Raw genomic sequence first — 22,768 nt, forward strand, 5'->3', positions numbered from 1 at the left:
CAACAGAAGCGTGAATTAGAGGCATGATTACAGGAAGGTAAATGCCCATGTGGCTGCTGTATTGTATCTTAATGTGCTTCTGTTATTTTGCAATCCTTTGTAGTTGTCTAGGGCTGCAACTAATGACTTTTTTCATTCATTTCATTTTACACTTTTGATTGTTGTAAAATGTCAGAAAATAGTGAAATGCTTGTCACAATTTTCCACAGCCTGTCTTCAGATTGATTGTTTCCCCAATAAATAGTCCAAACCTCAAAAGATATTTAACTTACAATTATATAAAACAGAAAAACACCATTTAAAAAGCATTTCTGTTCAATTAAAAAAGTACAGTGTGTAACATCTGGTGACATCTAGCAGTGAGATTGCAGATTGCAACCTCTCCCATGTGCCAAGCGTATAGGGGAACTACGATGGCCAAGGTAAAAACGCGAATGGCCCTATCTAGAGCTGTTGTAAGAGTAACATGGGTCATTTGGAGAAAAGCAGAGCCAGTGTGTAAATTGTATATACGTGGGAAGTGAGTGGTGAAGCAAGAGAGAGAGTGTGGCGGCGAATGCGTGTGAAGAGGAGCAGAAGACAGAGAGCTAGTTTAGCTTTGAGAACATCAACTGAATGTACAGTGGAAGTTGCAGTTTGTGCAGAAATAAATGCTGCAGCTCCTCAAGACCAACAGAGGTTTCCCGGCGGCTGGGTGGAGTGATGGGAGTTAACGCTGGAGCAAGTAACGTTACGACTACGGTCCAAGCAGGAAAAGTTAACACAGTGGTTTGTCCATTCTAGGCTACTATAGAAACATGGCGGCCGGCTCGGAAGAGAGGACCCGCTCCGTATGTAGATATAAATGTCTCATTCTAAGGTAACAAAAGCACAACGACTCTTATTTCCAGGTGATTATACACTAAAGAAAACATACTTATATTACATTTTTGCCAATTAATCCCCCTAATTGTTACACACTTGTCATTTAAAGACTTAAATGGTTGATCAATGATCAAACATTTTGCTTCCCTTCCCTGAAAGATACAACTTCTGGAAGAAATGCAAGGAATTCTGGGATACACGGCACCCAGCTGCTTCCATCGTTGCCTTGGCTGGGAATGGAATTTCAGGCATAACAATAAAATGGTGTCTGCAATGCCCCCCCCATACCCCCCATCCTCCCAACCTCTCCTGACCTTCTGTTCTCCTCACCCCTCACCCTTGAGACGGCGCCAGAGCGGCAGAGGATGAAGGAAGAGAACGCAGGGCAACCGGACCTGATGAGAAAGCACATTGCACCTAATGAAGCAGCTCCCCGGTGGCCAAACTCATTAACACAGATTAATGATTTGATTTAATTACGTGGGCAAAATAAAAGGACGGGACTTTCACTGCCTTGTCAGAACACAGCGGGGTTAAAAGGTTGAGGCTCCAATTCACAGGATAGAAGAACCATCAGTGTCAGACTGCACTTTTATCACAACTGCAAGTCCAGACAAGCCGAAATGGAATTGAGCACAATGTATGCGTTTATGTTTACGTGCAGGCCATGTGCAGTAAGTCATTTGTTTTCAGATTTACTTCCCTCTTGTCACTTTCCTGCAATAAAGGCAGCAGAGGTATGAGCCTGGCTCTGTAATCCCTCTCCGCTCTCTGGCTGGAAACTTAGTTCCAATGAATTATGTAGCGCTCCACCTGGCTATTAGCCTACAAAGCTCAGTCAGCCTCCAAACAAGCCTGGGAATGGATGGCAGACAGCAACACAACGACCTTGGATTTGTATTCAATGCGTAACGCCGGAGCTGTCGAATCTCTAAAAGATGCAATCGTCTTAGCATTACTCAAGAGCCGTGTCATGTTGATTTATGTAGCATTATGCATCACACATTACCTATTCACTCTGACGTGCATAATCGATTTCCACACCTGCTGTGTGACAGAGAGAAATCTAAATTAGCTATTCCGCTTCATTTAATAACATCTTCTTTATGGGATACGTCAGCACAAACTTCAGAATTCCGATAGACTGCACTGTACAGTCCAGCTCAATGCCTAAAGCTGTTTGGAAAGCTGCAGGTGACGGCCGTATGATGGATGATCTATGCGGCTGCTGCTGTTTGAAAGAGAACTAAAAGAGAGGAACAGCGCTCTATGTATCCCTGTGTTATGGGGATCAATTCAGTCATGTGACCTTCCCCCCCGAAAGACAAGAGGAGGAAAAAGACAATGAAATAGGGGAATGACTGCATTGTCATGGCAACTTGCTGACATAGCAGTGTCTTCTTACAAGTCCTAACCTTACAGTTTTACCCAGAGGGCATGCACCGGGACTGTGGCCTCTCGCACACACATATACGGACACACGCAGGGCAGTGGGACAAATTGCGTTAATATGCATTTGTTATCTAGATGATACCCATACATAACCAGAATGTAACCTTGCATATCAAATTGCAGGTTTCTGTACAGAGTGTCTCCAAGCGCACCTGTTATTTTGGTTCATGTATGTGCAGCAGCACAAAGTGCATAAAGGGCAGGATGAAGAGGAATACAGATCAGAGGGTGCTGTGATTAAAAAATAGACTCTGAACCAGTCACTGGTCTCATAGCTCTGAAATCACAGTGACGCACGACAACAACAGCTCACCAAATTAAAAAGCGCTTCTTCAGGAAATCATTTTGTACCCTGGATGGTGCAGAGCGGCACGACGTGAACACACAACACCATAACTCTGCAGCCAGACGCAGATGGTGTGAGTTTTTTAACAGCAAAATTAGATAGAAAATTATCTTAAAAAATAGTTTGGAGAAGCAGTTATACAACTGCATAAATCTGATGCCATTTCAGTCATAATTATACTGTATTTCAGGTTGTAAATTAAATTGTCACATCATATCTTCAAATGTGATACAGCAGCTTTTGCACAGTAATGCATTTCAAAAATAAAACATGAACAGCTGATATGTATTTTTTTTAAAGTGGGATCGAAAGGATGAATGAGCTCCGGTAATCCGATGTCTTTTGCATAAACGGGCAGTTATAGCCGACCAATCTGTAGAGGTGTGTGCGGTCATTCTGTAGCAGCCTCGTGACATTTGCATGTGATTTAATGAAGGTAAATGCGGTGGACGGCCATGCATAATGGCACTGCGCTCTGGCAAATACGACGCTGCATTTTATCAACTTATCGGTCGTGCTGCTTTCAAATATCTGTAGCGATTAAATGAACTGAAGGAGAAGCTTTTCATTCAGTATAAAGCAGCTGTGTAACTGGCACTCGTGCTTTCAACCCATTCAAATTCTCATTCATAGCCTTGGGAGAGGAGTTGTCTTTGCAAGATTGTGCTCCTGCATAAAGCATCAGGTGAATAATGGAAAAAGGGTCTATATGGGTACTTGTACAAGTGCTTCCTATAGAATAAGAACAGTCAGGGAGGGAATGAGATGGAAATCAAGAGAGGATGTGAACAGAAAAAAAGCCAGGAGAAGTTTCAGCAGCGGTAGGCAGTAGAGATGGCGGAAATTAAAGAGAATGAAGTGTGATAGAAAAAAAAAACTGTCGCAGTTTCCATCAAGTCAGATTAAAGCAACAAAAACCCAACTACACTCACTAATTCAACCAGCCATTGGCACACAAGCTCACATAAAAGGCAATTTGAACAACTACACCAGCACATACTGTACAAAAATATGCACAGACTGATGGAAACTAGACAAAAGCTGTGCAGCCACACAGCTCCAATACCGCACAAACAGGTCAAGAAGCCATTTTCTGCCATGTGTTAAACCGGCAGATATTGTCTCTCTGATAATAACATGCCGATTTAGCTTTGCAGTGGCACACCAGTTGGTTCAGCCCCACCAGTCTGTTTGGGCACCCAAACAGAGAACAGCCTCAGCAGGCATATCAATATGCCACTGCATGAGTGTGCATACAATTGCCAGCAAACAGTTTGATCTTGAAAAAGGCAATATCTGTTCTATTCTGGAAAACCCTGATTTCCTTGAACTGTAAATTGTTTTAAAATGGTCTAAAATTATGACATTTAATTGCATTTCAGGGTTGAATAATATTATATAGCATGGTAATTTTGGTTAACCCTTCAACACTGCTAAGATATTTTTAAAAAATGAACTATATTTGAAGGCGTGGGATGACTTGGACATAATATTTTCAAGTATTTATTGCACTGTTAGACCACCAGACATGGGGTGGGGGAAAAAAAATTGATACAGCATACTATCGCGATACTTTGCGTGACAATATTGTATTAATACACGTACGTCATTTATTATATAAACTATTAACCTCCTAAATATCCGGCCCAGCTTTTATTCTTTATTTCAGAGGTTGTAGCAGGCTCAGTCTTAAAGCTAGAGTGAAGATACTGGTATCATATTAAACCTAAGGAATCCATTGGTACCAACCATGTCATGTTAGCTTGTCGGGAAGAACGATAAATAACGCTCCAAATGTATGCAAAATGTTGGTGAGGAAAAACTGGAATGGCCATTTTCAAAGGTGTCCCTTGACCTCTCACCGCAAGATATGTGAATGAAAACTCTGAGATGAAAACTGTAACTTATTAAATAAAACAGATGTTGACAAACTGCATAATTTGCAGTTGAAAAAAAGGTAATAAATCACAATATATCTTATCGCAATACTCCGCACATAAATTATATAAAATCGCATAAGATTGTATCGTGACTTAAGTATCGTGATGATATCGTATCGTGGGACATCTGGTAATTCCCACCCCTTTACCAGACGGCTTTGAAAGTAGGGAGACACAAGATTTAAGGTTTTAATTGTATGCTATACCATCCATTCAAATTAGAATGCCTGAAAAGATGAGAATCTATTCTACATATATATAACCTGTTCATATTCATGTAACATTTAATAGTGCTAGCTGTCAATGAAAGTTCTACACAGTGCTGGCGCCCCACTGGCAGAACAGTGGGAGGTAAAAGGATGAGATAAGTATGAAACGTGGGCAGGATGTGGTGAATATTTGAATGGCTCATAAAGTACACTAAAGGACTTTGATCCTGGCGTGCAGGGAGTACAGACTGGTACAGACAAAGAGTCAAGACTTAATCAGCCAGACATAACGTCTAAGAACCATACGAACTGCAACATCAAAGCCTTTCTGACTTGGAAATCTGCGTTCAGGCCACCCATCAGGCTTTTGTACTGCTTTACCCCGAGGTATTAATGTTATAAGCCCCTTAAGCAAAAGACATGACTGATCACAAGGACTTGATCAGCATCTTAAGTCTGATTTCCCCATCCCTTCCCCCCTCTTATTCTTCTGTAGCGCAAACTATGACCCAGTGACCTCGTCTCTCACCCTGATGTGGTGAGGGGCATGATTGATGGTGTAGGGGTGAGACACACAATAAGGGCAGGCCAGGATCCAATTCATAAATCTACTGTACATGCTCCACAGGAGGAATTTTGTCACGCCTTTTGAAAGAAAAGTCAGACATTGTGTCCTCTCTTTTGTCATTGTTTATACCAAAGCTCCTCACTGCAGGATAGTAAAGTAAAGATTGTAGCAGTGACGCTCAGTTTCTAGCATGCAAGGCTTTCCTGAGGAACCCCAGTGCAACTTCAGTGTGTGTCACAGGGGTCACGGATCCCAACTCTAGCACCACATGACCATTTTCTGCTGATACGGATGCTGGCGTAAGGCTTCTGGACCTGCACTGACAGCAAAAGACCACAAATCTGCTGCTGCTGTTTTCCAGCAGTATCCACTTGAGGGGCCGAGGGCTGGGGGGAGTACAGTTGAATGCAAAGAAATCTAAATGTCGAAAAAAATCAACTGGGAACATTGCAATGGAAGGAGAACCCAGTCAGCAACACACATCAGGTCAGTCCTCAGCTGCTCACTCTTCTGTGCTGCATTAAAACGTGTGAGTGGGCCTCTAAATCCATCACTGTCAGATGGACAATCCCTCTGGTTGGGACAAAAGATTTAGGGCGCTTTCACAAGCCAGCAGTGGGCAGTTGTGAACGCAGTAATCATACTCCGGTGCGGACCAAACCAAGACCGCTTGCGAGAGATGTCTCGGGCCATTTCCAAGCGAACCAAAACGCAGGCTGCCTGTGTGGGCATTTGTAAGATGGACACAGGTAAACAACGTTTATAGGAATTTGGGCGCACAGTAGATCAGTGCAAAGTGAAAAAAACGTAGCAATATATCCAAGTCCGCGATTCCCAGCACATTAGTGGCAGCTCTCGAGATGAAAAAGATAACTTTGCTCCTTCGTACACGCCCTAAAACCATGTTTTTATTTGGTCTGCTTGAATTTGTGCACCGTGAAATCGAACCAGACTAAATAGAAAAAAAAACAAAGTATAAATTTCCATCTGATTTGGACTAGCCAAGCGCATAATGGCGTGTGAAAGCACCCTTAAAGTCTCCGTTTAAAGAATGCTTTTGGAATAAAATTTGATCAAGTGGGAGTTCCTTTTAAAAACTCGTGACTATATGACTTATGTGTCTCAATTGTTGTTTTGTATATTTTCTGATCAATACTGTTGATCAATTCCATTTTATTTTATAGCATCGTGGGGCTGGACCCGCTAAACCAAGGCTATTCATCATTCTCATTGAAAGTCTATTGTAAGACAAACCTGATAAATCCTGTGGCAAACAGCACTGTACACACTTGTTATTTTATAACCATGAACTACTGAAGATTGTTGACGTGAAGTGAGTGACGACTCACTTTTGATTTTACCGTCATATTAAATTCTGCTGCCGAAAAGGTATTTTTGTGAATGCTGTGCACAAAGCAATCCTACTTCGATGTCAGTCAAGAGGAAAAAAGTTCTCACCATCAATGCCAGCGTTATAAAGTGTTATTTATTAGACAGCTGGAAATTTATTTCACTCTCTCTTCCTCACAATCTCCCCTTGTGACAAGCCAATCAAACCAACACAGCTCTCTTTAACTGGCTTACTGATGGGATGTCATTCAAAGACAGACGGAGCCTAATTCCTTTGTGCCACCTCCCTGTCATATGACTTCACTTTCTAATATTTCTCAGAAGTCTTTCACACACTGCCACATTGAGTAAATCCTTTTGCTCTCTACTTAATTGTCTAATCCATCATCTTTTGTGGATTTTCCTTCTAATCCATTTTCCTCTGTGACTTTTACTCCCCTTCCTTTTACAGAATTTTAGCAAATACAAATTTTTTAGTTTATCCTCGACTAATTGCTTCTAATGGATGATTGAAAAGGCAGTTTCAAGCAATTTCCCGCAATGAAAGCTCCTCTTTAGACAAGTTCAGGTCAGTGTGTACCTCGCAAATATACAAACATGATGCACAGGCAGAGCAAACAGGCTGGTACAGAGAGTCCGCTGTTGAGCTTGCTATTTTTCCCCCACTCTCTGGCCGAGCTGTTAAATCAACAAATTGCTATTCTAGGTTAGGATTAGTCATCAGATTTGTGAGATTAAGGGTACAAACAATCATGGTTTATGAAGGTATTTCTGGGTGAAAATTGACCATGCTTCAAACAGTTTGTGTCATTGTAGGAAGGAAGACTATGCATTTACATCCATCAGTTGACAGACACATATGAAGTTATTATGCTTCATTATCAACTTCTGATCGAAACTGTATGTCATCCAGAAAATCTGAGGGGACCCTTACATTACAAAGGGCTCAACAATGAGGATTGCCCGCTTGCCCGGGTCAAGTAAAATGCCACATCGGCCGGCCATATAAACCTAGTAACTCACTTGCTCGATCAAAGAATTAAACAGTGTTTTTTCTGGAGCTAATGATGGAAGTAGCTAAGAAGTGAGCCATCTCACTACCTTCTCATCTCTGTTGAGAGTTGCACATGCGCAGTACTGATCGGGCACTCGTGAGGAAATAGCAGCGGGTAAAGACAAAGTTTATGAGCTGAAGTGCAAGCAAGCATTTCAATCATCCTGGAAACAGGAGTTTATTTGGTAGGCCTTAAGAGGATGTGGGCGAAACTCCTTAGATAAATATTAAACATGGCAATTAACTTTGGTCTTTGTTGTTATTTGGTAACCGCTAATAAATAAAAAACAATTAGTATAGGGGCAAGTAAAAATTGACTTTGGGTAAGTCGATTTCTGACCCAGTTAACTGGCCTGGCAAGTGAAAAAAAAACAATGTTGAACTCTGATTACCTTGCCAAAACAAGCATATACACACACACACACATATATACATACACTGGTGGAGTGCTCCCAAATGTGGCGTCAAACACACCACGTCTGTCACCACTCTGTGTGTTTGTCTGTGCATACATAATGTTCCAGCATTTGAGAGGGTGGCAGATAATCTTTCAGCTGACGAGGGGCCATGAATGGGGCATCTGGGGTGGGGGGTATAACCACATTATATGATGCCTGTGAGTGTGTGTGTGAATCCAATAGAGAGTAGTGAGTATGGGGCTTTGGTGTTAGTTTGCCACAAGCTTGCACCTGCAGCTTTTCAGCCTCTCTCATTGACAGACATGGCACAGCAATCTGGTCCATGGTGCTAAAGAAGTGGCGCCCGCCTCATCTGCCAGCCAGAGCCAAGAATTTGGCAGATTCATCCTCGGTCCAAATCCTGCATCAGCTTTTCCTCCAAGAGGAAAATAGAAAGAATGAATGTTGGTTCCAACTCATTTCCACAGTCTACATTAGCTCAAGCCTTCAAGAAACCATATCAGAGATATCAAGGCATATTCTTAATCATATTTACCACTGCCCTTTATGTCTGCGTGTGTTTTGTGAATCGGTGTCCTGTGTGAGCTCCATTCCCTTGGCAACAGTGAGAAAATTGGATTTACTGGTATCTTGAAGGATAAAAGGCTATAAGAATATTAATAGCTGAGCTTATGCGATCTTAACCATGAATCTGGAATACTTTGATTAGTATTCATGTGAATATAATTACTGTGGCAGAACACGCAGCAGATGGAGTGACTACATGGCACAGCCCTGCTTTCAGTCACATCGTTTGGTGTTAATGCAGGTAAGAAAGGAACTCTGTGCACTGTTCTGCAGCAGAGGTGCCTCCTACACACTGTGACAGAAGTGTATGAAGCAAGTCTTGACGTTGATGGGTCAGACTTCTCTGCAGTCTCTTCACACAGGCACAGATGTTCAAATGCCACTGCACGCTTGCAGGAAAACCAGTGCAACACAAAACCCTGCCTCCTGCAAACACTTGTGCTCAACAACCCCCCAGAGCCCCAAACCTCACCCACCCCCAACTGCAGGTGCGCACACACACACACACAACACACACACCCTGCCAGCTATAAACAGCTGCTCTCTCACCATTCACACCCCTCAACGCTCTACCAACAACTAGGCCCCCCAAAATGTAAAACACACAGCTACATGAACAAAAGCCTCACACAAATTTGCATTAAACAAGCACAGGCTTTGGAAAATTATTATAAACTATCCAGCTATTAAAATAATCCTGCTGTGCACTTTAAATGAACTTTTCTCCTAAACTTCCCACAACAATAAGCAAACTCGGTCAGCTAACATCAGTGGACAATCTTGTCAAAACACTGTCTCTCCGATGAGCTATATCACGCTTACATGTTAGCCTATTAGCCCGAGTTACATAATGCGCAACCAGCTTAACGCTACATTTAGTGGCATAACGGAGCTTGGCAGGGCCGCCGTGACAGACAGAAGAATGTGCACAGTGAAATTCGCCCCGGTCTGTACGCCTGTCGGGCTTCATTTTTTGGTCTCAGTGCATTACTTTTCAGTATGTGTCGGAGTGTGCACGTGTATGTGAGATCGGAAAACGTTTAGTGCCATCCATCTCCCTCAGAGTGTGCTCCTGTCCCTCCAGGAAGCTTAACACAAATGGGTCTGCTATGTGCAGCTAGTACACTAGAATAACAGCTGAAGGTCAGAAGGGGACAACAAAAAGGTCCATGCAAAAAGGACACCCAGTGTATAAAAATGTTAATGAATGAAAGACATTTTAGAAATGTTTTCCATTTTCTCACCAATGTTGCCAATGTGGAGGCCAGTATTTGTTGACATTCTCCTCATATGTGTGAACAATAGCACATTTTTTTCCCAAACTCCACAGCTTTTTTTGCTCAAAATGTTCCTACACTTATGTAAAAGCTATTAACACTTCTCCCTCCAGCAGCCCTTCCTCCCTCGTTCTCCATCCTTGCAGCACAGGGGTCAAGAAGAACAATGGCCAGTCCACCGCTCTGAGGGAATGACACTAGAATGAAGGAAGATTTTTTTCATCTCTGTAGCAAAACAACACTCCCAACAACACCCTAAAGGCTGAATCAACTTGGAGGGCGGACTGAGCTGAGCAGATAAGATGCACAAGAGGCATGGAGGGGAATGTAATTCAGCTTGACGTGAATGTACAGGCTGTCTCTGTTCAGTATATGCAACTATTTGATCCAGAGAGCATTGACGCAGGTCAGATATGTCCAATCGCACAGTAGCTCAGTCAGAGTTTCTGCCATTTTAAGATTCCAGTGCTTGATAGAAACAGTGCCCTTTGTTCTGATCGCCATCGCAGGACATACTGTACCCCTGGCAACAGATAAACATCTGGTAATTATTGACAACAACTCATTTCCTGACTGGACACAACAGGCAAAGGAAGGGCATGTTTCTCTTCACAACCCTGATTGGTTTAATCAGAGAAAATGCACAGAGAGGCTGCAGGTTTTTTGAGTGCTTTCAGCCAGTAGAGATGAAACGGCAAAGGACATCTCAAGTGGAGTGGCCTCTTGTTTTTATGTTACAGGCCATAAAACACTTAGAAAAGGATGTGACAGCTCAGGGGAGATAAAGCAATATTAAAGCCATCCATCTAGACAGAAAATATAAAGTGAGAAAAAAAAGGACGCTATTTGCAAGAACAGATGTCACATTAAGATATGTTATAAATTAGAGGTTTCATTTGTGAATGAGGTACTGTAATTTGTCCAAATTGACGGACGCGGTTCAGGTAATCATGTAATCCCCGGCCCCAAGACACTCAATTAGGATTCGTGGCTTTGTGGGTGGAGGAGGAAGTGTCTACGGTCCAGAGCTTTTTCTATTTACTGTAGAACATCTGGTCAAAAACATAAACCACTCAAACAGTCTTCAATCACACTGAGAAACTGAATCATATTTTATTTCCCAAGCAGATTTCTAACATGTAAATGTCCAAAAAACGCATGAGAAGTAACAATCCCCTACAGTGTTTCTATGCAGTGACAATTAAACCACCCCAAAAGCTATTTTGGGGCATTATTTCATTTTAACCCGAGCCAACAACAGCCAAGGATCAAGAAAGATTTGGTGGAACAACATGGACCAAAGAGCCAGCTCAAACAAAGAAAAATGTCCATTTCTTTCCTGCATAGCTGGAAACAAAAGGTTTCTCAGCGTTCCTGCGATCACAAAAACCTCTTGTGGCATTTCCCCAGGAACCTTCCCACACTGTCAAAACAACCCGGCCACAACACTGAAAAATGTCCAGAAGCCATCGGCCAATAAAGCTGAGCGATGACTGCACTACAGTTGTTGCGGTGAAGACCGTAGCCTCTGGAAACAAATGGACTCCCACACTTGCCTTAACGTACTCTGCCTTATTCCATCACTCCTACTCTTCCTGATTAAAGTCAAAATTGTCTGTAAGGAGTGCAGGTTTGTGAAAAGAAAAACAGTAAAAGATTTCTAAGCACAGACAGAGCCTCAGAGGGGTCAGCGGTTCACAGGGGAGTCATAGTAGTAGTGGTCAGAGCTTGCAGCCCTGCAGTCTGCAGCTAAAAAGGTCACCTGCTGCTGAGTAACCCTGAGGGCCTGTGTGGCCAACAGGACTGAAGGGAAAGGGGGATAGAGATATTTAAAACCTCCTTGAGGATAAGCCAAGGGGACAGTGATGAAACAGCCTTCTTTCTATATGTGTGCCAGCCTCTGACAGGGCCAAACGTGTACCCTAACCGATCGTGAAATGTGATCTGTCAGCCTGGCGGGGCGGAGAGAGCAACGGGGAGAAGGCAGCTTCTCTGGGGACTTGTGTATGTGTGCACAATCTGCATTTGCTTTGGCTGCTAGTCAGAACAGGACACACAGTTTAATGAAATTGAGTGAGTGAGCACAGAAAGGGACGTGCCAGGGCCACGACTGATAATCTTCACAAGTCACAAAAAATAAAAACACACTGACTGTGAACTAACATCATTCATTCCTGTTTTTTTTCTCACTAATCTGGTGGGGACGCACATTACACACACACACACACATACAAAACACACTCCAGGAGAGAGACTGAGAGCAACTGTTCTTTCTAAATTTGTCAGAGGGAGAGAGCAGAGAACACACCCCTTGTGCTTATGTGAGCATGTGCGCGCGTGTGTGTGTATCAGAGAGCGCAGACAAGACCAGTCTTCAGGCCGTCCCTGCGGGTGTTAAAGCTCCCCTCTTCCTAAACTGGGCACCACCTCTTCTCCTCCTCTTTAGTAAAATAAACAGCCCTCTTACAGTCCCACTGTGTCAGACTGGGCTATGCCAGATGCCCTTGGTTTTTCATGAGTGTCTAATAGAACATTAATAATGCACAAGCACCAATAACACACACATCAGTATGTTAGTTTCAGAGTCATCCGCGCTGCAAACTAGTTAATGCAGAGGCAGCGGGACTTTGTAGGCCAGGAGGAATCAATTAACCTTATCCTGCATGTAGAGAGGGTAGCTGCATGTTTATCTGTATGCAAAGAGGCTGCAAAGTCTAGACAATAAAAAAGGTTATAAAAGAAACTTTGCATAAACAAAGGGTTATAAAAACAATGAAAATTTGAGGAATATTTTTGCTGCGAGCTGAATTTATACACCGCCTCTGGGAGGTAATGTTGACACACAGACAGCAATCTAATCAGGACTGACCTCCCCATTCACCTCACATCAATAACAGCTTCTCAGCATCATTAGCTTGTAAATCACAGAGGTCGTCAATGTGGGGGGGGACACCCCCTCTCATAGCTGGAGGTCACAGCCACTGTCCAAAGCTTGTAATGGATCAACAATTCAATGAGGAGAATCTAGATTATCGATCGTTTAGATCTGCGGCTCACTGCGTTGCCAAATCAGACAGAGATCGTGACAGATTGTTAGAGATCGGAGGCAAATCAAGAACAAAAGCTGGGCGTGTTTCAAATAAGTTTGTTTACTACGAATTGCTACTCAACTGATGAATAGAAATTTCATCTAATGCACCTTCATACAAGGTGCAGTGGCTCCTCAGGGAAGGGCAAAGACAAACGCTCACCATAGTAACGCCAAGAATGGTAGGTTATAAATCTGTCAGAGCACAAAGACAGAAAAGACTGAGGAAAGAGGCAGAAATGTGCACATGGTGGCTACTTCCACACTCGAGCTGCCAGTGCTCATCTTTATTCTCTCTAGAGGAGTACTATAAAAACACTAAAAAGAGATCTACAAACCCTTATTTCACCATTTGCTCACAAAGTAGAGTAAAAGAGGTAAAGTTCAGATGCTGTGCCCGTTACATTACCATAGTGACGTGGGGCCAGAGCTGGAAAATGGGGCGACGGGTCAGAGGGAATGCCCTACTGTGTATGCATGCATACACAAAGATAACATCCTCACACACACTCTCGCTTTCTCTTCCTCCAAGGGCACCAGAAGTACCCCTCAGTGTAAACCGCATTGTCCTACAAAAGCGAGCAGCTCCTCCCCTCTGAGCCAGTGTAAATTGAGATGGGGTTTACATTCGTGGGTGTGGGGAAAAAAACGTCTCAAAGTAATTTCGGGGGAAGCCTCCTTGAGATATGGGTAGCCTATATCTCCATAAAATTAAGCTGGGAAAATATGAAAATGGCTTCGAGGATCTCTGGGCGAACAGGTTAGGAAGTGCTCCATTTTCCCATCATGAGGGGAGAAAGGGGGATGGGTAGTAGGGCTGTGTATTGGCAAGAATCTGGTGATACAATACGTATCATGATATAGGGGTAACGATTCAATATATTGCAATAAATTTCGATACTGTAAGCAAGGCGATAAGAGGTGCATTTACAAAAAATGTAGGAATACTGTCATAGTATAAAGAACCCATCACCATATGTATAAAATCTTTAAAAAAAAGTCATCATGTGAAATAGCTACCCTAGACCGCGGCTGGAGCGAGGGCTGGGAGGCGTAGTTAAAAGGAAACACTACTGCGGCCCATGGGATGCGTTAGATCGCCGGAGGATCCGGGTACTTCATCATTCGGCAGTCGAGCCATTCTTCATGCACCACTGATCAATTCTCATAGGAATGAACGGGAGCCAGCCTACAACGCTGTATCCAGTTCTCTTTAGTACATCCATGTAAAAGACAAAAGAACAGCGGCCATTTTTAGGACATTAAAAATCGATAGAGTTTTGGAGAACTGAAACAGTATCACAAAACATAATTTCACGATACTCAATATTTTCTTACGCTCCTAATTGGATGAAAAACTATGTTATTTAAAGGTTAACTCATACACTTTCCCAACAATATGTTTTTTTCTGAGGTGAAATAAACAATTTTGATGTCTGAAGCTAGATTTTATTCAAACTACCATGACAAGCCAGCACCACCTGGACTGGCTGATTCATGCTTCAAATACCAGAACAAGCCTCAGAGAATGTCAAAGATAAAAATGTACTCAAAACAGCTGGGTGATAAAACTGAAGCCCAGTTACCATGGTTATTGTGAGCATCTGATAAGGACATTTTTCCCCACTCATTTGCTCCCTCTGACATGTCAGAACATGTTTCTGTTTTTCAAAACAATGCTTTGCTGGAATGAAACACATTCTCCCTCTGGGAGTCACCTCTGAAAATAACCATCAAGGTCACTGGAGATGCTTTTGACGGACATCTGTACAAGGGGATGTCTTGACTGTGATGCTCAATGAGCCTTACGAGCCTCGATGCATTTGCTCTGGAGTGCCTTGCAGAGGTGAGGGCACAGCAAGTCTGTGTTTGGGGTTGTTTTCTCCTTGTTTTCCTGCCTTGTTCAATAGCTATGCTGCATTGGCTCCCTGTGACGCAGGGATCGGATCAATACTGGGTCTCAGGGGCAGCGGAGCAGGCAGCGAAAAGGAACTCGACAGAGAATATGCTCCATAGGCTATGTAATGTTGTGATCAAGGGCTGGTGTCAGCATTGTGGTTAATGCTGTGCAACCATCTTGGTGTTGTGCACACATTGCTCCTCGCATGAATATACACAGACAAAAAAGAAGAAGAAAACTACACCTGCATACAACTCACATTAGCTTGATTATGGCAAAAATCATAATCGTGATTATTTTTGGTCAATAATGAGATCAAGATTATTTAACATGATTCCTCATTGACTTTGGAAACATCATGCAATTAGAAAGAACATTTTGCACCCTACATTTTAAAGTTAAATGCATCAATTTGGTGCATTTTGAGAGCATAATTAAGAGACTAGATTTATAAAGACCCACCGAACGGGGCGAAAGCTCACCGCTGTAAAGGAAAGGGGTGAACTGGATTTATGACAAGACAAAACGAAAGCGTAATTGCGAAACAGAACGCGGCACAACAATTGTTTTATGTCGATTATCTTGTTTTCATAATCGTTGGAAGCCAAAATCGTAATTGAAATTCAATTAATAGCATAGTCCTAACTCAAATACTGAAACATTAATCAATTAATCGGTTAGCGGGTCAGTTGAAAGTTAAATTGACAATACTTGAAAAGCAATTAATTGCTTTGAAGCAAAAATGAGAACCAGTTTCACTATTTTCTGAACTTTTATAGTGTAAACAATTTTGCAGATTAATCCAAAACATAAATCAATAGATTAACTGATGAGGACAATAATCATTAGTTACACACAGGTCAGTGGGTCAGTGACCATCTGTGTAACAACACTGCACCAGATTGAGGGGTGCCCCACGTCCCAATAACCCAACTACAATGTGCAGACAGACAGGAGGATTACTTCTGCAATCATGAACTCCTCTATGAGCCATGTACAGTATGTGGTATGTTATGTAGAGGCAATCTTTCTGAGCAAAACCATTATGGCCCGCAAAGCCACAGCATGCCAGATAAATTACAGGATACCTGTGAAGAAATGTACAGATGATGCAAAGGAATACAACAGACAATCTGCAACATAAACTAGTCTTTTCTGGCTAAACATCAGAGCATGTTGCTTTAGTGCTGCCAGCCTTCTGTGCACATACACACACACACACAAGCCTGAGGACACAGCATTATTATCCACACACAAGCACAGACAGTACAGGACCATTAATCATAAGCAACCCAGTTCTGCTTCTCGCCCCATACTCCCCTCATGTGCTACTGGCCCAGGGTTGACTTTGCAGTCTCTGTATTTACCTCAGTGTGGTGCAGAGGTTGCATGCCGCGGAGATTAAAATCAAAAGGACAGAGGGCTGGGGGTGGGGGGTGAGTGCATTGTTGAACTCATACATGCACATACCCTCCTGGTGAACATTAGCAAGACCATACCAGTTAAAAGCTGTCTTCTAAATCTATCAAAATGCAAGCGTCCAATGCATTTATTGTGGGAATGAAATCAGCTGGGATAATTGACACTTATTGTGTTAGTGGCCAGTAACTGTATAACACAAGAGCTCTGCATCTTTCAAGTTTGTACAGCGGAGCAAAACTAGTGAAACTTGCAAAAGATGCAACATTATTCCTTCACTTTTTATAAATGTCAGTCATAAGCATGGGAAATCAAATGAATTAGAGGACATCCTACCCAGGTAGAGAGATGCATTTTCTTTCTTCACATTGTCATCCAGGTAGGTGGGCCCCAGGGTGTAGATTGGCGTCGACCCCATGCCCACAAGTATCTGGGCGCAGATGAACAGAGTCACATACAGGTTGTGCTCGTTGCCCTCCTGGTCCCGAGGACACGACGCCACATCGAGCTCACGCCCGCTGCTGTTGCCGCTCTGACAGAGGCCTTCGCGGCCAGTTGAGGAGTTCATCTCCTGGATCTGGTAGGGTGGCGAGATGAAGTGGGGCAGGGAAAACAATGCCGCCCCTACAGCGATGATCACCCCACCCACAGCCAACCAGCGTGGCCTCTGACCCCTGCCCCCAAAGTAGGAGATGAAGACCACCACCAGCAAGCTGCCGATGTCGAAGCAGCTGACCAGCAGGCCGGACTCAGAGCTGCGCAGGCTGTAACGCTTCTCAATGGTGGTGATGACACTGCTCAGGTAGCCCGAAACCATCAGGGACTGAATGAAGGTCAGGTAGCACATGCAGAACAGGAAGCAGCGGGAGTCCCTCAGGATGGCCCGCGCATACTTCCTGGCTGGGATGCGGATAAGGCGGGTGAGAGAGAAACCAAGTTTTTTACCCCCGGAGCCAGCGGCCCTGTGGCCCTCCACAGGTAAACAGCTGCTGAGCCCCACCATGCTGGAGGCAGAGGGGGAGAAGTCCGTCCTGGAGGAGGGAGTCTCTGCCTGGCTGGAGTCTGGGGTTTTTAGCTGGAGCTCGCTGCCCTCATCCACAGCCACACAGGTGTGGGTGGTGTTGACCAGTCGAAGCTCCGCAGCGGGCCCGTTAAGGATGGGTAAGCTCTTGGACTTGAAGCAGGTCTCTGGGTCCATGTACTGGTCCTGGAGCTCACGGATCTCCAGAGACTCAGACAGGTCACTCCCTGTTTCGTCGTTGTCCGATGAAGTCATGGTGCAGCTGGAGACGCAGCTTCTGTCAGTAACTAGTGCCACATGAGGACACAGCTGGAGAAAAGACTCTGCCCTGCCAGTGGGACTGGGTCAGACTGAACCCCGCTAGTTATGTGCATGTTTTATTCCACATAGCTGAATATACAGCAGCTCTTTCTCTATCACAATGTTAGCTCCAAAGCCTCTAGTGATGTCTTGACTGGATACAGAAGAACATCACCTTCCTTAACTTAACAATATTGTCCAAGGAGTGTTTACAATAAATACCTTATAGGATAAAAAAAAAACATATACAGATAATAACAAAAAGGTGTTTTCTTTACAATGCCCCCCTAATGTAGGATCCCATGTGGATGTTGGTTTTATGGCTCTTTGTTAGATAGCTTGTCATAGGGGTTTTTTTGTTTCCTTTGTCCCATAGATGTGCAGCATCCTAGAGAAAAAACAATAAAAACATGAAATTAAAATATTAACAAATACCAAAAAAATATTTCTTCTTCCAAAGCAGACATTTATTTATATACAAGCACACAAAAAACATTTTGCACTTCTGTCATTCTGGTAATATGTCCAACCCTGGATTAAACCGGCCACTAAATTGCAAGCCAAAAGAAAATAACCCACCAAATAAAAAAAAATAACCTACACGCACAAACAACAACCGCTTATATACATATAAAAGGTAATCATTACAGGTGTGATACTGTCGCAGCTGCGTTAATTAACACCTAGAGAGAAACACAGCAAGAGAACAAAAGACCACGCTGTCCACTGACTTTGGAAAGAAATAAAAACCCGGATTTCAACGCCACACTTTGCTGAAATTAAGCCACAACAAGTCGCGTCCTCCACTAAAACGGTGACAAATGTTATTTGACATAAGTTGTGTGGTGTGCTGGCGGTACATGAGGCTGTCATACTCACACAGGACAGAGGGAGGTAGCCTGTTGTTCTCCACGGAGCGGCCACTCAGTGAATGAGAGCTGCTGCTGCTGGCTGCGGATGGCTGCTGCTGGTGGGCAAATGATGCCTTCACGGGCTGTTGGAAATAATACAAATCAGAGTTCTGAGCACTAATTTTTTTATTTATTTTTTTATTTCAAAATTACAGTATACATGGTAACAGTAGAAAAACATTAAAAACATTTACATACAAAAGAAGCATTGCGAAAACATAAACAAAGAGCTGTGACAAACATAAAAGGATAACAGAAATGAAACAAAACAAACATAAAATAAAAAAATAAGTAGATAATAATAAAAATGATGGATGCATGTGTGTGCCCATGTAAATGATATAACTATAAATTTATTATTTTCTATTAACTTATTTGTTGATTTAATTTATTATTACTCTCGTATTTTTGTATTATTATTGTTTGTTTGTTTTTTGTTATGTGTGTTTTTTTGGTTTGTTTTGTTTTTTAACTCTACTCTTTCTTTTATTATTATTATTATTATTATTATTATTATTATTATTATTTATTTTCTTAATTTTATTTCAATTTTGAATGTTGAAGTTGTTTTCTCTATTGTACTTAATGAGTTTGTCTATAAGCTCATCTACTTAAAAAAATGATTTATAAACTATTGTAATTACGAACTGTAAATTGCATATATGTAAACAACCTTGAAAAAATAAAGTATAAAAAAAATGTGATATAAGTAATGATTATACTAAGTAATTTGGTCAACACATTTAGACCCATGTTCACCCATGTAGTCTCACCCATACATGTATGGGTGAGGGAGATGGCATCTTGTGTTGTACTGGATGGACTTACATACATAACTAGAGGAAAAGCAGCAGAATTTGAAAATGTTTGGAAACCTTTGTTGGAGTTTGTTGGACGTCAAGGGGCACAGTCACATTGAAACTGCTGTGTGTTGCTGAGTGCTGTTGTTGAAATTGTTGTGTGTTGTTGTGGGGGGTTTTTCTTCTTCTTGAGGTATTTATTTATTTTGTCTTATCTTTTATTTTATTTATTTTTGTTAGATATGTGAAATACATGAAATGTTATGTCTCTCTTTCTTTGAAATTCTGACTAAACATTTCATTGTATAATTTAATTATTAATATTGTTAGTCTGTCTGTATGTGTATATATGTTGATATGTTAATATGTGAAATTCAATAAAAAAAATTGTTACATTTTTTTTTTTTTTTTTTTTTTTAAAGAAACATGTTTAGGTCTTCTTTGATGGTATTTTTGTCCAGATACACAAATACAACAACTCTTATTTACAAATGTCACGCTTTGAGTGTGTAAAATCCGACGCGGTGAAGGTAGCTTGAACGCAGCAAATGTGGGGGTGAATTGTTTTCACACCAGCCATATTGGGATTTGTAGTTTTTAAGGTGAGTCAAACGTGCGTTCAGCTCAATATCTAACTACATGTACAACTGAGATGAGTAGCAGCGACCCTCTGAGATATGAGCCACACAGAGTATTCCTGAAAATGCTAATGCATTCATATTTTCATTCAGCTAATTTCCCATTACACTACCTCTAAGACTGCATATACCAGCATGCTTTTCGGCACCATATGGTGGCTTGTTTAGTACATGACGTCATCTCGACAGCATGGAACCCTAGCTGACCCAGAGGTTGATAGAAATCAAAAGAGAAATGTGTCTGTAAAAAAAGAAAAGGAAACAACAGCAGTGATTTACTGGTCATATAGACAATTGGCTCTGTGCATAGCAGTCTCTCTGACACAATAAAATGTATAGTGAAGTCAGTTTATTTTTTTCAGGGAATACTACCACTCACTCATTGATGAAAAAGTGCTTCAGCTGAGACATTATAATGAACATTGGGTAAACCCAACTGAAATAACTCTCTCTATCTTGGAGTAATTTAAAATACACATTGTTAAAGCTGAAACTGATCTTAAAATGTATTCACTTTACACATCAACAAGATATAATCACAATAATGTCACTCATATAAAGACTTGTCTTAAAGAGGACAAAAATATTGTTGTTGTTTTTCTGATGCAACATTACTGAGTACATTTATAAGGTAAAAATGTAACATATAAATAAAGATAAGATAAGATATTCCTTTATTAGTCCCGCAGTGGGGAAATCTGCAGTGTACAGCAGCAAAGGGGATAGTGCAAAAAACAAGATGCATCAGCTAACACAGTAAAAAAAAAGAGCTAAACAAAGTGTAACAAAATATGAACCATTTAAATAGAAGGAAGTATAAAAATAGGAGCAGTATATACAGTATTGACAATAAACAGACTATTAACAAAATTGCACAAGTTGAAAATGATATTGCACAGGGAGAATGAATGAGATTCCACCTGAAAATATCAGGTTATTGTCAGTTTTTGGTGTGTAAGTGTAAAGTGTATAAGTGAAAACTGATTCTGTATTTGTCTGAATAAACATTAAAATTTGACTTTTATTTTTTTTAAAAGGTAAAATGTGACTGGATGGAGATTAAATGGAAAACATTGGTGCAGACGGAGAATTAAGATGTACCCTTTTTTTGTAGAGAGAGTTGACTCCCAGTGCCTGTCAAAGGGATGGATGACTTTCCCCAAGGTCATTAATTCTTTTCCTGGACCTGGTGGGCTGGGTGATCAATCCCGCTCCTCCTCCTCCGCACCTCATTCTGATGCTCTTTTGGTTCCTCATCGGAGGAATAGCATTAGAACGAAGCTTGAATGCCAAATCTCTGCTTTGCTACCCAAAACTGCAAGCAAATGTCTATTCATTTTTTAAATTTTGTCTCCTAACATTAAAATCACTTGTTTTTTATCAACTAAATTGACACACAAGCTTAGCTTTCCCCCCCAAAAGTGTGAAAGCTCAACAGTCCACCATCTCACTGTTGTATGAGAGAGAAAGACTCTCAACAGTCAATCAGAGGGATCAGTGAGAAGCATCATGGTCCATCACAGAGGCCTCTGTTCATCTCTCTCCCTGGCTATCGGCATGCAGCAGGCTAATCAATACCTCAAACCACCATGAATACACAACAGCATAAAGGGAAGAGAGGAATTATTCTGCAGATACTGTATCGCACTGTATCATCATGGCAGAGCATCTCTGCAAGTTTAGCTACAGTAGGAAATCTATTATAGTCATTTGTTGTCAATTTAATATATGTTTGTGAAACTAGTGTGTGCTTATGTGATGCTTATTTAGCCCTTACCAACAGCAGTTGTTGTCAACTTTGGGGTACTGGTCCTTAAGGGGGTCACACCATCATTTCTGGGCTTCACCAGATGCTTGTGGAGAAATAGATTTGCCTTAGAATAGATTTAATTGATTGTGTGTGAGAGTCAAAGTGTGCAAGCACATGAGTTTCTGATGGGCAAACACCAATTGTTCTCGGGGGTCGCGACTCAAAAAGGTTGAGAACCACTGACCTACGGTATATACTGCTAATACACCATATGCTGCAATTGCAATTGAAAACCCCTTTTAAAGATTTCACAATATAGGAACGTTTCTTTTCTTTATTTTTACCACAATGATCCAAATTATTTGGTCATATTGGTGAGGGCATGTTAATACAGCCGAAGTCATCTAAGTCAGATATTGACAACATTCAGATCAAAGAAAAGTCAGGAAAAATAAACATAAATACATAAAATAAATATGTCTAATTTCCTGTTTCTCTTACAATCCCTTGGGGGGTTCTAACGTGAGGTTGGGAACCACTGATTTAAGTTATCACTGAGAGTAAAAGGTTGAAAGCAATACATAATAGTCTCATTTTCAACACTGTCTCATTTTTATACAGTCCTATACTGTCAGATTATTTTTAATGTTGCTATAATCTCTTAACAAATAATGTATACATAGTGGCTTTAACATCAAGAGATCCAAATCAAGACAGGCATTTGGACAGGCACCCTATTGATTAACTGACAGCAGAAGTACTGATTCTTGAATACACGTTTCCTTTTCATACTTCAATTTGTGCACTTCATCAATTTTATATTTCATGATTTGGTTTGCACCAGGTCGGAGTGCAGGGTCACCAAATGAAAAGCAGAGGTCGAGATTCAGTGACT

General features: G+C 41.6%; 1 protein-coding gene and 1 long non-coding RNA gene across 2 annotated transcripts in view; one reads left to right on the forward strand and one right to left on the reverse strand.

Moving 5' to 3' along the window:
- The window catches only part of LOC119480657 (solute carrier organic anion transporter family member 5A1), a 43,055-nt gene extending 24,267 nt beyond the window's left edge, over positions 1-18,788 (reverse strand). The window contains exons 1-2 of the mRNA XM_037757145.1: positions 18,654-18,788; positions 16,790-18,162 (exon numbers count right to left, since the gene is read on the reverse strand). Coding sequence (XP_037613073.1) covers positions 16,790-17,729 — 940 coding nt within the window. The 5' untranslated portion in view covers positions 17,730-18,162; positions 18,654-18,788. The remainder of the gene's footprint in view (positions 1-16,789; positions 18,163-18,653) is intronic.
- On the forward strand, positions 72-15,569 carry LOC119480658. Its single transcript, XR_005204980.1, has 3 exons — positions 72-81; positions 7,436-7,445; positions 15,299-15,569. It is a non-coding gene; the product is annotated as an uncharacterized LOC119480658 (long non-coding RNA).
- Positions 18,789-22,768: the final 3,980 nt, after the last annotated feature.

This window comes from Sebastes umbrosus, chromosome 21 (genome assembly GCF_015220745.1).
Source record: "Sebastes umbrosus isolate fSebUmb1 chromosome 21, fSebUmb1.pri, whole genome shotgun sequence".
Lineage (NCBI taxonomy): Eukaryota > Metazoa > Chordata > Actinopteri > Perciformes > Sebastidae > Sebastes > Sebastes umbrosus.